The sequence below is a fragment of the Gavia stellata genome, chromosome Z, assembly GCF_030936135.1.
Source record: "Gavia stellata isolate bGavSte3 chromosome Z, bGavSte3.hap2, whole genome shotgun sequence".
Taxonomy (NCBI): domain Eukaryota; kingdom Metazoa; phylum Chordata; class Aves; order Gaviiformes; family Gaviidae; genus Gavia; species Gavia stellata.
The window spans coordinates 4781343-4794599 of NC_082637.1; the positions used below are offsets into that span (position 1 = coordinate 4781343).

The window sequence follows — 13257 nt, forward strand, 5'->3', positions numbered from 1 at the left end:
AACATTTGCAGTTGTACTGGGATGTTCAGTCAGTGATGGTTTACCTTGGAGTCAGCGTAGATTTATTTGCCTTTATTGAACGGTGAGTGTAAGATCTCTTTGGTCTAATAGCCTATTTAAGATTTAGGTGCTCAGTCACATCTTCAGGAAGGTCTCTTGGTGTATATAAGGATTCGAGCCCTTTGCTGTTCTGCCATCTATTAGGGAGAAATCTGGACTGTGTTATACCCCTATAAACTCCTTGCAGCCAGTAGCGCTGTCTGGGGAAATTAACCCTTGCAGAATTCAAGTGTGTATGGGAAAGCCGTCTCCCGGGCACATTTGTAGCCCAATGCAGCACGGTGTTATCCCTTCTCCAAATGAGTTCAATGGGATGTGAACCTATTTAGCACGCACAACTGCTCCCTCTGATGGAATGAGTCCCTGGTTTTCTGAAGTCTCATGTAAATGCATCTGTGTGGGGGTTTTCTGATGTCTAAACCTCTGTTCGTTGCAGTGATCCCGTACCACATCACCGTCACGACAGGCACAGAATATGACTCCAGCACTGACAGCCGAGTGTACGTCATCATCATGGGTCCTCAGAAAGTGCAGACGGAGAGGCTGTGGCTGGATCTCCCGGAAGGAAAAGATGAATTTGCAGATGGCTCTGTAGAGAAATTCTCTGTTTGGGGCCTAGATGTTGGGGAGATCAAAAAAGTGGAGGTACTTTGTGAATGCAGCGCGGGCACTGGAGGCGTATGAAATACGTGGCCAAAGAAAGCCCATGTTCCTGTTATTCTTAGCAGTGAAGGAAAGGCACTTGGGCCTAAGAGGAATGTGAACAGGGATGTATTAACGAGATTTCACATGTGTCCAAACATGAAAATAAGTATGCTTTAAGTCTGGCAAAACCAAGATCCTTGGGAGGCAGAAGATAATTTTGAATTATAAGGAAGTTGTAACATGTCCCAGTTTTGTCCCATCTCTGGCATTGTTTTTCCTTCGTCAAGCCCTGTTATTGACGGCTGCAGTGAAGGTTCCCAGGATGCAGTCCTCCATCAGTCTTTTTCCTAGTTGCTTTTTACGCTGCTTCCTGTTGGGTTTCATAATTTGTGCCTGCAGTGAGAAACACATCTTGTACAATTTTCTAGCTAAACATGAAAATTGTTTTCACAGCTTGGAGGACCCAGGCTTAGAGAAGAAAATTAATCATCGTTCATAAGTAACGTGCACAAATATATTTTGGTAGAGGAGCCATTTTTTCTGCTGTGGCTCAGGGAGACAGAATTTGCATAGACTTTCCATCACTGAGCTTAAACTTCACATGAATCTTCCAGAGTGTTTGTGTACATCATTCTTGTTTCATATGGCAGTTCCATCTCCTGAAAGCCTGCTCCAGCCCGCTGAGCGCTGAAACCCCCAGCATCTGAGGACTTCAAGAGCCTATTTAATTTTATTTTTACCCCATGCCCTGTGTTGCAGTAAGCCTACATGTTGATGTGCATGTTTGTGCATTTGGAGGGAGAAGAGTGAAAAAAATATAAAGAGAGAAATCCTAACTAATGAAAAAATCTTTGCAGTTGTACGTCCTGTTGTAGCAGCTGATAGACTGAAGCACTCCCATTAGCATTCATTCAAGCAAAGGATTCTGACACCTTGAGAAGTCTCCATACTAGATTGGAGTTTATTATCAAGCCATTTTCTTAATGCACTGCAAGTGCCTGGTTATTATGAGTATTAGTGGCACTTTCTATCTAGCTCTCTCTAGGTCAAACTTTGAAAGTGAAACAAGTACCTAAACCCTTCTCTTCCAGACTGTGTGCACATGGAAACAGCCATGGGCTGGGACAGAGAGGCAGGAAAAAGCCAGTATAACTCCTCGGTGTCAGAGAGACAGAAAAAGCTGGGTGAAGAAAGAAATAGTAAGGGATGCTGGAAAAAAGACAGTGAGTAGGGTGAGGAACAGGCAGAAAATGGGAGAAAGTAGGAGCAGATACTTGGAAATAGAGGAAAGCAAGGAAAAGAAATAATTTGAAAAGGAGTACAAATGGGAAAGAAGAGAAAAGGTTGCAAATGAAATGCAGAGAGTTAGAAAAAGAAATAACGTATAGCTTTCAAGCTGGGTGATGTTCTTCTGCACTCTTTCACCCCTATTCTCAGTGATCTCACCAGTCAGCTGCCTCACCTCTTGCTCATTTTTCCCTTTTGGTTTGTAACCCCCCAGCTCGTGGCTGGAGGAGCCACCTGCTCCTGGCTTTCTGCCTTCCTTCATGCAGAGCCCTCTGCTTGGAAGGTCTCTCTCTCCTTGTTGATCCACGTCCCAGCGATGACATTGATGTGCCAGACTGCTGTGGTTGCCGTGGAATCAGTCCATATTTTCCTTGCAGAAAATTGCAGTGTTCAGGGACACTGCAGAAAATTGCTAGTTATCTACTTGGGAAGAGTGAGGAACAGTTCGTTCTCAGATTTGGCATTTGGCTTCTTCTGGAAGAAGGCAAGAAGTTCTGAATATGAGTTACCATGTGAAAATAGCATAGCATGGGGATTAAGTTTCCAGAAGCCCTCTGCATAACTCAGGCAGCAGACTGCAGGATTTAGTGGGATCGTAAGATTTGCAGCACGATGCCACTTTTACATTGGTATTATTCTCCTGCTGCAAATATACTGTAGTGAAAGCAGAAACAGTGGAACATGAAGTAATTTGAAAGGGGCCCATTTATACCTGTCTTGTAAGCCTACAGACATAATAGTTACTACTGGTGTACTTTAATAGACATGCTGACATGAAAACAAGTAATACAAGTTATTGGGTAGAGGCACTTTATACTGTGTTCTTAAAACCCATTTTAATATTTCTTCTTCTAATGAATGAAAGTAACTCTGTTCCTAGACTGCTGTTGCTGCAGAGAGAGACAGGTATGATCAGAAGAGTCCTGCATTGGTCTGCATTTCTAAACCACTTCTGGTTCAGAGCCTTTCTCCATCACAAGCACAGACTAAAGTGTGGTGGAGTGTAAAGTGTTGCAAGTCCAGTCCCTCACTGACTAGGGACCTGATCCTGGAAGACCCTCATGGCTCGCTAAGCAAGAAATCCCATTTTTTGGCATCTTTTCCTTCTATCTACCACTCAAATACTCTGCCGTTTTCCCCTGTTGTTGCGTTCGGTTTCAATGCGATTGTGAGCTGCCCAGTGCAAATTGTGCATCTTCGTCTTGGTGATGCAAAGTACTCCACAGTCTCTCAAGGACAGTGGGAATGAGTTACAAAGATTTTCAAACAGCCCAAGGATCTAGCCGCCTTTGAAATTCTGTCATTCTAACTTGGTTCAAACACCTCAGCCCAAACAGCTTCTTGTGATATTGGTATGCACATCCAGGCTATGCTGCTGGTGGGGCCACGGCTTTGGATCATTCACTGTATTGGCATGGTCTGTCTAAAGATTTGCTTGGAACTGAAAGGCAAATCCCAGTGCTCTGCTCTAAAATACCAGCCATAAGGAAGACTCAGCATTGGATGAGTTTATCCCAGACTTTACAACATTGTTCTGGGAGCCCTTGTCCACAGGTTCTCCACGGCAGCTGGATGTGCAGGATGCTTTCTTCTGGCCAGTCACCAAAGGAGTTAAAGGTTGCTGTGAAAATTTGGTACCTAACAATGTCTTGGAATGATGCTTTAGGAGGTGGCTATAAACAAACCCAAAAGAGCAGCAGACTTTAATGGGCTCATCGGGATTTTCCCTCCAGCTGCTCTGTCCCTGCTTCACTGCAGAGCCATTGCCCTGAACTTTCCCCGCTGCCTCATTTGCACCATCCTGCAACAGGTCTCGAGAGGCTGTGTGCAGACTCTCAGAGGGGCTTTGGGTTTGGAGAAGGGCAGCCAAGCTGGCAGAGGGAATGGGAAGGCAAGTGTTACTTTCCCATTCACCTCACACCCCAGGAATCTGAGAATTAATGCATCCATTGTAGACTTGAATTTCCCTAGTGGTTAACTCTAATTTTCTGCAGCTGCACAGACATTAGTATAGTAATAATACTCCTAATAGCAGTGATGGCTGAGACAGATAAAAAAGATTGCTTGTTTTGGGGCAAAAAAAAGATACCACAGATATATCACCCTAGATGAACATGTTATTAAAAATTATTTTCTGAGCAACCCTAAATACCCTAATAATTTAAAAACAAAACCAGAGAGAGCTAATGACCTTATTTTCCTAGTAATGGCACAAACAACACTTGCTCTGAAAATAATGAACTGTAGGTAGCTCTTTTATTCAACCTTTTATGTACAAATAGCTCACTGGAATGAGTGGCTGACTGAGTTTTGTACATCAGATGGGATACATAATTATGCTTGTAAGTCTGTCCTGGGATGAATTGCCCGCATTCTTTAAGAGGTACACATGCAGTTTCTTGAGAAGTTTGCACCATCAGCATACTTTTGCTGCTGATATACCTGTAGGAACATTGCTTGCTGCTCTTTATGGCCAGACTCAGCTCCAGGTGGGCTTTGGCTTTTCTAACTTCATCCCTGCACACCTGGGCAGTGTCGCTGTATTTTTCCAGGTCCCCTATCCCTGCTGCCACCTCTAGTATTCTTCCTCTTCTCAGGAGCCCCTTGTTCATCCATGCAGGCTTCCTGCCACTCTTGTGTGACTTCCTGATCTTCAGGATGCACCACTCTTGAGCTTGGAGGCGGTGGTCCTTGAAAATCAACCGGCTACAGGTGTAAGCTCCATCTGTTGGCTCCTATACAAACATGGACCTTTTGCAGTTGAAGGTGATGGGAAGCAGAGAAACAGCCTGATACATAGAGCTGACTTAGATGTGGTTTTGTGAGGGAAAGAGTGCTTGAATAATGCAGGTTGTTTGCCTAGCTGCGTCTTTCATCTTGGCTATGAAGCTTTGGATAGCCACTTCTAAGTGTTGCAACAGCTGAGGAAGGGGTTGGAAAGATGGAGAAACGGGTCTGCAGAGATCAGCAGACTAACAGGTAGAAGTCAATGGAGCAGAGGCAGAGTAGCAAGAGAGTGGACATGTTTTCATGTAGGTCAGCGCAGTCTACCTATTTCATAGAATAGAATCATAGAATCATTTAGGTTGCAAAAGACCTTTAAGATCATCAAGTCCAATGGTAAACCTAACCCTGCTAAGTCTACCACTAAACCATGTCCCTAAGTGCCTCATCCACACATCTTTTAAACACCTCCAGGGATGGTGACTCAACCACCTCCCTGGGCAGCCTCTTCCAGTGTCTGACAACCCTTTCAGTGAAGAAGTTTTTCCTAATGTCCAGTCTAAACCTCCCCTGGTGCAACTTGCGGCCATTTCCTCTTGTCCTATTTCATGTTCCCCTTGCTTGCTTTTAGGACTGGCAGTGTCCTGCCTTCCCTCATGCTCGGCAGCAGGTGACCTGAGCTTGCTTGTCCACATCAGCTACCATGTACACCAATGTCTTGCCTGTTGGGCAGCAATGGCACAAACTATTCGCAGCTCGCTCCATTCCACTGTGGAAGTGGTTTGAGTGATGGTGTATATAGTCACACTCTTAGTCCTTCACCACTGTTTAAAACACCCAGTCAGGGTGTCTCCTCTGAAGAAATCCCCTTTTAACAAGCAGGTGCTTTCTCACTGACTCTCACAGGTGGGGCACGATGGCGCTACCCCTGAGAGCTGCTGGCTGGTGGAAGAGCTCACCATCGTCGTGCCCACCAAAGGCGTCATGTATAACTTTGTCTGTAAGTGCTGGCTGGCCAGAGACAAAGGTGATGGACTCACCTCACGAATCCTCAACATCCTGGATGCAGACTGCGTTAACGTTGGCCTCAAGGTAGGCTCTAGGCTCATCCTGTATCTTCAGCTGTTGCATGGACCTGTGCTGATACAGGATGTGTGTCAGCAATTCTCCTACTTGGACTTCTGCATGTGGTTTGAGCCTTTTGTTTGCAGAGGGTTTCTTTGTTATTTCTTTAGCAAAATCTTTAGGAATGGTTTAGCATCATTACCACTAAAAGCACTGTTCAGTAATGCTGGCTGGATGCAGCCATGGCATAGGCAGAAGGACAGGGTAGGGCAGAGCCAATAGGACACAGTTCAGCACCATGTCCTTATTTTGTCACCACACCTGGAGCACCCGCTACATCACCTGGTACCCATAGAGTGGGGGCAGCTGCAAGGTGAACAACTTGGTGCAATCTAACTCCATCGTGTTTTGTTTGATGAGATACTTCTAACTCATCGAATAGGAGTAGTGGAGATATTTTAATCTCTGCATAGTGTGGCTACATGTCCGCTTTTCCAATACGGGATAGGGAAGCTGAATTCAGTGAGAAACTAATAATAGTTGGAAGTTGTTGAAACATGGAGACATTTTGATCTTTGAAATGAATAACTGATTAAAGTCAAATAAGCAATGAAAAAAACTATATAGTCTTTTCATCCCTATACATGAAATTTGAAGTAATATGTGCTATGCCATATTTCAACCCAGTACAGTTGGAAAGCTGAGCTATGCTGATTTTGGATGTAAGATTTATAACAGAAATAACAGTCTGGATGAATAGGACAATAATACTGTGTTTAATACCTGTATGGCAATTTAAAATCTCTATAGATGTGTTTTTATTTACAGTGAGGTTACACTTTCATAGTACATTATTTTTGCTTTATGCTGCTCTTGATTCCCAAGCTAAAGATATTCTCCCGAAATCTTTCTTGTTCCCCAGACACATGAAAACGTGATAAAATTTTTAGCATCTGTGAAGGATTCAACAACTCAACACAGTTTTCAGTGGTAGAACTGACCTAAGAGGGAAAAAAACCCTCCCTCAGACTGAATACCAAGGTTAAAACCTAATCTCTTAAAAACTTCCCATCAGTTGTTTAACCTCCTCGATAAGGTTTCCAAACTCCTATTGGTGAGCCGATGGCTAGCCCATAGATTGAAGTGGATATTAATCACGACTTATGTTCAGTCTTCCTTTAAAAGCCCAATCCTGAATATTTATTTTCATAAGCATGCCAAAAATAGACACATCTAACTAAATTTTTTTCTGTGATGTTGGGCCAGAAACTTGCTGAAATGTTTGAAGGAAATCAGGGGAGATGCTTGAGACATGAAATCAGAAGTGCGCATTTGACTTTCTGATCAGTCTCCTAGTTGAGGGAATTTGGGACTGTTCCCTTGTAAACAGATGTAGTTAGAAACTGAGATTAATTTTTTTTTTTTTTTTTTTTTTTTTTTTAGGGTTCAAAGACTACTAATACATTTAATGTCTTTGGGAAAGTTAATGCTTTTTGTTTTGCTTTTGCTTGACTCTTGCACAGCCATACATACCCATTTCAATTTAATTTTCTTCTTGGCTTGATATTCCCTCTTTGTACTTTAAATTGCGTATTTGCCTTCCCATACATAGAGAAACTAGTCAACGTCCACTACAGTCATTAAAAACCTTTGATGCATTGGTAAAATGGTTTATCTTCTCCTACGTCTAGCAAATATGATGCTTTTCTATGATTTAAAATGGGTGTGGATGAATATGTGATGGACAGGTGACTCAGGATTGAATGAACATGAAAAATAATTTTTCTCTGACATTATTCCTTTGCACTGTTTATTTATGTGGCAATCACAATTCTGGCCAATAAAAGTTGCCTAGGAGTGGACTATTTGAAATATGTTTTGTTTCTTGATATTCTCCCACCTCTTAAATCCAGAGGTCTTGTTACCATAGGTACCATCTTGAAAGCATCTAAGTGGCCCCAAAGTCTTAATGCCACCGACAGCCACTGGGACTTGCACGCTTTTGAAATATTTTCTTCTGAATCTTATTATTCACATGTCAGGAGACAAGAACAAAGTTAGGCTAATAAGGTGAAAATTATGCAAAACATCTTTCCACAAATTGGCATACCTTTAATGTAAGAGATCTGGGAACACTGTGTTCCATGCAGCAGTGTGCGTCCCACTGGGAAATGGGATAGCTGCATTTTTCTGCTGTACAGAGCGTTTGGATGCATAGACTTTAAAACTATTAGTGATGCTGGACTAAATGTTGCCCAGATGGACACCAAACACTTTGGGGAAACACTTTGCAGTAAAGGGAAAGAAAAAGTTGTGTCTTTGGGAGCTTTTTTTTTAAAATGGCGAAAAGTTTGGTGCACTACGGAGGTCTGGAGTGCTGGGAGGTGGCCAGGAGGAGATGGCAGTAGCAGAGGGCTGGAGACCCACACACTGACGTGAGGGTTGTGACTCCCATGGAGAAGCAGTTTACCAGGTCTTCATCACTCCGCAAGCATGTGGTCGTCACAACGAATCTGTCTCTCTCCGAGTCTCTCTAGGCTGAGAAGATGTGCAGAAAAAGTCATAGATGAAGCAAAGGGTAAGGTCCTGTAGCAAGTTTCAATCTCTAACTTTGCCTTTGGGATCCATGGTGTGGCGAGAAACCAAGAAGCCATGTTGTAATGATTTCTGGCAAAGAAGCAGATTTCCTGCAGAGCCTGTCTAGCATTTTGCCCAGGCTTTTGCGTGGGTTAAGGACAGCTGTTTGAATGAGACTTTCTGATTGTTTCAAATCCTCACCAGATCCTCTACGAAGTCACGGTTGTGACTGGAGACATTGAAAGCGGTGGTACCGATGCCACTATTTTCATGACTGTCTTTGGATCCAATGGGAACACTGAGGAGATGCAGCTGGAAAAAAATGGAGACAGGTACAGTAGCTTTGTCATTTTTGTTTGTTAGAAATGGAGTGATAAGAGATTCTGGTGTCAAGTCAAGAAGCGCTTGGGGCTTTGATCATGCTCCTGCTGAGACACAAAGATAAACTCCCATTATAGATTCAGAACTGGGCCCCTTGTAAGTCTTATTATAATGTATTTAACAGAGTGGAGGAAAGGAGAGCACTGTGTAGCTCGAGGAATCATCCTTTGTCATTTGCAGAAGTTTTGTTTGACCTGTTCCTCATGGCTTTAGAGACGAGCTTTGAGAACAAAAATACGAATTTTGAAGTCTTGCATCAGCTCCAAGAGGAACTGTGGACATTGCATGAAAACACAGGTGTAATTTCTGCAAAACGCATCTTTTGTGGAAAAATAAGTAATTTAATTTGAACATTATTTAATGGAAATGCATGAGTAACTGCATAATGAAAGACAGACAAACCAACATGCATATACCTGCCTTGGGAAGTGCCTGTGATGGGAAGGTGCTGACTCTCCTCCGTCTGCTCCTCCCATTTGCTTTGCTGGCCAGATGTGAGCCAGCTCGGTCCAGAAGCCGCGTGAGGTATGCCAGGGCCTGAGCTGGTAAGCTGAGGGCCCTGATGAGATACCGGCTTCTTAGCTTGGGCTCTGTGCCATGCGGTTTTGGAACCAGAGCTGGCTTGTCTGCAGCTGGCATGAAAGGGACATGCGATAACATCTGTCTGCCCAGATGTGGCCTTAGGTGCAGAGAGAGAGAAATGGGCTGTGAGCTGCGTAGGCCACTGCACTGCATGCTCTGATTTTGCTAAAGAGGTGACATCTCATGTTTTCTTCTGCATAAACAGCTAACAAACACTGTAACCCTAGTCTGACGCCAGCACTTCTGTAAGCCAAAAAAAGCCACATGCCACCGATCCATTTCGTAACGCTTTCCTGTTCCTTTCGAGCACCTCCCTCAGTACAGAAAGTTTTGGCATGCTCGACAACGAACATGGCACTAACCGTCTTTTAAAGACAGGCTTCACCAGGCTTAAATTTAATTGACTACCTCTGATCTTATTCAGTAAAGCATCTACAGAGCGTCGGGAGGGTTGGAGCATTTGGCCACAGGGTTCGAGCTCGGCTTGCCAAGGTGATGCTGGACTCTTCCCCCAGCCTCCTGGCAATGCAGTTCCTCCACTGCAGCTTTGCATATCACATGTGGGCTGGATAATTGAAGATAAGGCTCCCTGCATGGAGGTGTTTGCTCAGGGGATGTTTTACTTGCAGCTGTCATAGCAGAGTGGGTGTCTGGGCAAGCGTGTTCAGCTAAGCTTGAAACCTTCATGTGTTTAGTTAGTAACAAGCACGAGCCTTGTTGGCTTTGAAAAAAAGTGCAGCAGAGGTGCTGCTGACTAAAGTCTCCATGAGAAACATGGCTGAGTCATGCAAAAAGACGTAGCTCTTGGCCCTGCTCCCCATCACAGAGAGACATCCAACGTGCGGGGCAATGCACCTGGGTTACCCCCATGTCTGGCTGTCTGTGACATCCCCCTTTCAAGACTCCAGGCAATCCCAAACAGATCTGTCTTCCACTATTTTCAGCCCAACATTCAATTCTAGTAAGTGGGAAAATGGACCACGACTGGTTGTATTTAAAAGTAAAGCAGACTTCACATCGGCGTACGTCAACCAAAAATCCTTAAAAGGGACAAGGCATCTCCAACCCCTCAAGAGAGGGATTGCGGTTTTGCTCGTGATATCCCTAAACTATGTGGCCTATAAAAAACCCATCGCGTTTGTCTACACGGGTGGGATGGATAATCTCTGCTATAAGGGTATGAAAATGCCATGAAGGAGGGCCACACAGTTTGTATGTTATTAGTTGCTTGGGTTGCCTTCTGCCAGTAGAAGATCTGCAAAAGGTGTTGAAAACTCACTGGGGTTGTATAAAGAAGAAGGGCATGTAAAACACAGCTGTTAATATGTTAATATCCCCAGGATGCTGTGCTATTCTTTGGGGAGGTACTGGCACATCTCTGCTAGCTGGAGGCGCTCTGTGTCACACCTCCAACTGTACAGAGTTCTCGTCATCTCATTAGCACCCTCTGCAGAGGACATGCATGTCCCCAAATACACATACTGCCTGTTTCCACACCACTCCCACCAGTCTTCATCCAGCTGTTAACAACACAGGCTTCCCTGGCTCTTGTTTCGGGTGGAAATCTCGCCAGCCTTTGTGCCAGCAGCGAGGGATGGGTGAGAGCCGCTGCAACCAAATGGTAAAAGACACTTCATCTTTATTGGGGCCACCCAGTGCCAATTCACTCACAGCAGCTTCATGCATTATGAAGAACCGTCTGTCTAACCTGCTGCAGATTTAAGGCAATTTTAGCTACATTGCCGTTATTGCCAAGACCTCTGGGCAACAGAAATATTTGTAAGTGCAGGCATGGGTAGGAAGGCTTAATGAAATCCCTTAGATAAATGCTTCAGTGTCCTGGAAAAGGAATAGCAGCAGTCAGCTTGTCTGGGTGCTTCTTCCCTTCTTAATTTTTTTCAGGCTTACGGTCATGTTCATATCAATTAGGGATAGAAAACAGCTTTTGGGTCACCCAGGTTACCGCTTTAGCAATTGCTTCCCTCTAGTAAAATGACTTCTTGGAAGTAGCAGGTGAGTATCAGGCTTGCAAACTGTAAACAGAGCATTTACTGAAGGTAAATAATGGTTTGTTTTGCTGACTGACTGTGTAGTGTAGAGTTGCTCAGTCTGAAAAGGAGCAGAGTGAGAGACTTCTATGAAGCTTTGTAAGTAATAGTGATTGTAATGAAAACTGATCACAGGATCATGGGATAATTCAAGCTGGAAGGGTCACACCTTTTTCTTAAATAGAAGTGGAAATCAATCCAGTCCAGGCACAAAAGCACATTCTCTTTCTCACAGTGAGACAGGCTGTCTCGGTATCCGGTACCACAGAAAGACAAATAACAAGAGGGGGAAGTTTTTCAAAGAGTAAACATAACCCTTAATAACTAGAAATGGACTGGGACCAAAACGCCCTATCCAAATGCCTCTGGGAGCGCAGGGAAAGCAATGCCTGGATGAAAACTGAGAGGCTCGAGCCAATCCCTATTGCTAACATCTGCAGCTATGCAGGCTCAGATAATGGTGCGAAGATAATCACATTCATGCTGCAGGGCGTAATCTGAGCAGAGGTTGGTAAAGAAATGTTTTTTTCTCCATATCCTAGCACTGCACAGCTGTAGGAGGCTAAGTACATTGCCAGGAATGAGATGTCATCATTATGGATTTCTATATTATGGTAGTGCCCACAGTTTGCAGAGCTCTCTCCAAACCTCGCAGCAGACTCGGATAACACACTCACAAGGAGAAGTTTGCACGAAGGAGGAACCTCAACAGCAGAGTGGTCCTGGTCGTGCTTGGTAGAACCCCTAGACTTGGTTGCCCTTCTACTTAGCAAGGGTCAGATTTCCATCTCTAAGCCCACAGCAGGTCTGCCAGAGTATTTCAGGGGCAAACCTAGAAGATACACTTGCTCTAAACAGAGCAATGTTCAGCCGGAGGCAGCACTTTCACTGGAGCAAGGGTTTCTTCCTAGCACCATTGATGCTAAGAGGGAGGTAAGGTGGCTGCGGTCCTAGCCAGGGTAATATCTTCTTCAAGAAGCATATGTTAGCTGTTTTTCCTTTTTCCTGCTTTCTGCTGATTGCTATGGATTCCTACTCATCCTTGTGCCTACATACAGCAGCCAAGCTGTAAGGTAAGATCTTTCACGCAATGTTACACAAACCTATCCTGGTTCTTACCAAAGACAGAGCTAGTTTGCAAATCCAAATTCCCCAGATTCAGGAGGGGAGTGCAGGACGGTGAGTTTTGGCTCCTCTCTAACCCAATTTGCCTGCACTTACTAAACTTAGGCATTGGGCTCCGACTTGCAATCAGGTTGCCGTGTTTAGCTGAGCTGCAGCAACTGTCTATCACTGCAGCAAATGCAAAATTATGTGCTGCGTCTTAGCGAAAGAAGATTAGGCAAAATTGCTTTGCCTTCTCGTTGGGATAGGCTAAGGACAGGCACGTGGGCAGATGCCAGGAGGAAGGCGATGTGCAGAAACCTGACTGTGAGTCTCTATTGTTCTGGTTACAAACAGAGTGATAATGTATGCTACAGGCTGCCTGGAACGATTCCCGGTGCCTCGTATGGGCTTGATTTTCCAGGGGAGGAGGAATCCCTGTCAAATCTGCACTGAGGTGTCTTGCCAAAAACACAGTAGCTAGTGATTGCAGGACAGAAAAGTTCAAGTCCAATAAAGTGCACTCATAAACTTTTAATTTGAGGCTGTTGGCAAGTTGCGAGTTGCAGCAAGGACAGGGGATCGAGACACAATGATGCTGTAAAGCAGCGGGAAACCTCCTCGGTCTTTCAATCCCTCCAGGTTTGAGCGAGGCCAAGAGGACAGTTTCATTATGGAGATCGCTGATATCGCACCCCTCAGGAAGATGAGGATCCGGACGGATGGGAAGGGGACTCGCCCGCACTGGTTCCTGGAAAGGGTAATGCACTTCACATCGCGCGTC

The 13257-nt window shown here is 44.4% G+C and overlaps 1 protein-coding gene across 1 annotated transcript in view; it reads left to right on the forward strand.

Moving 5' to 3' along the window:
• The window catches only part of LOXHD1 (lipoxygenase homology PLAT domains 1), a 78670-nt gene that overhangs the window by 34134 nt on the left and 31279 nt on the right, over positions 1 to 13257 (forward strand). Inside the window, exons 16-19 of the mRNA XM_059834123.1 lie at positions 497 to 705; positions 5623 to 5808; positions 8563 to 8690; positions 13116 to 13233. Coding sequence (XP_059690106.1) covers positions 497 to 705; positions 5623 to 5808; positions 8563 to 8690; positions 13116 to 13233 — 641 coding nt within the window. The remainder of the gene's footprint in view (positions 1 to 496; positions 706 to 5622; positions 5809 to 8562; positions 8691 to 13115; positions 13234 to 13257) is intronic.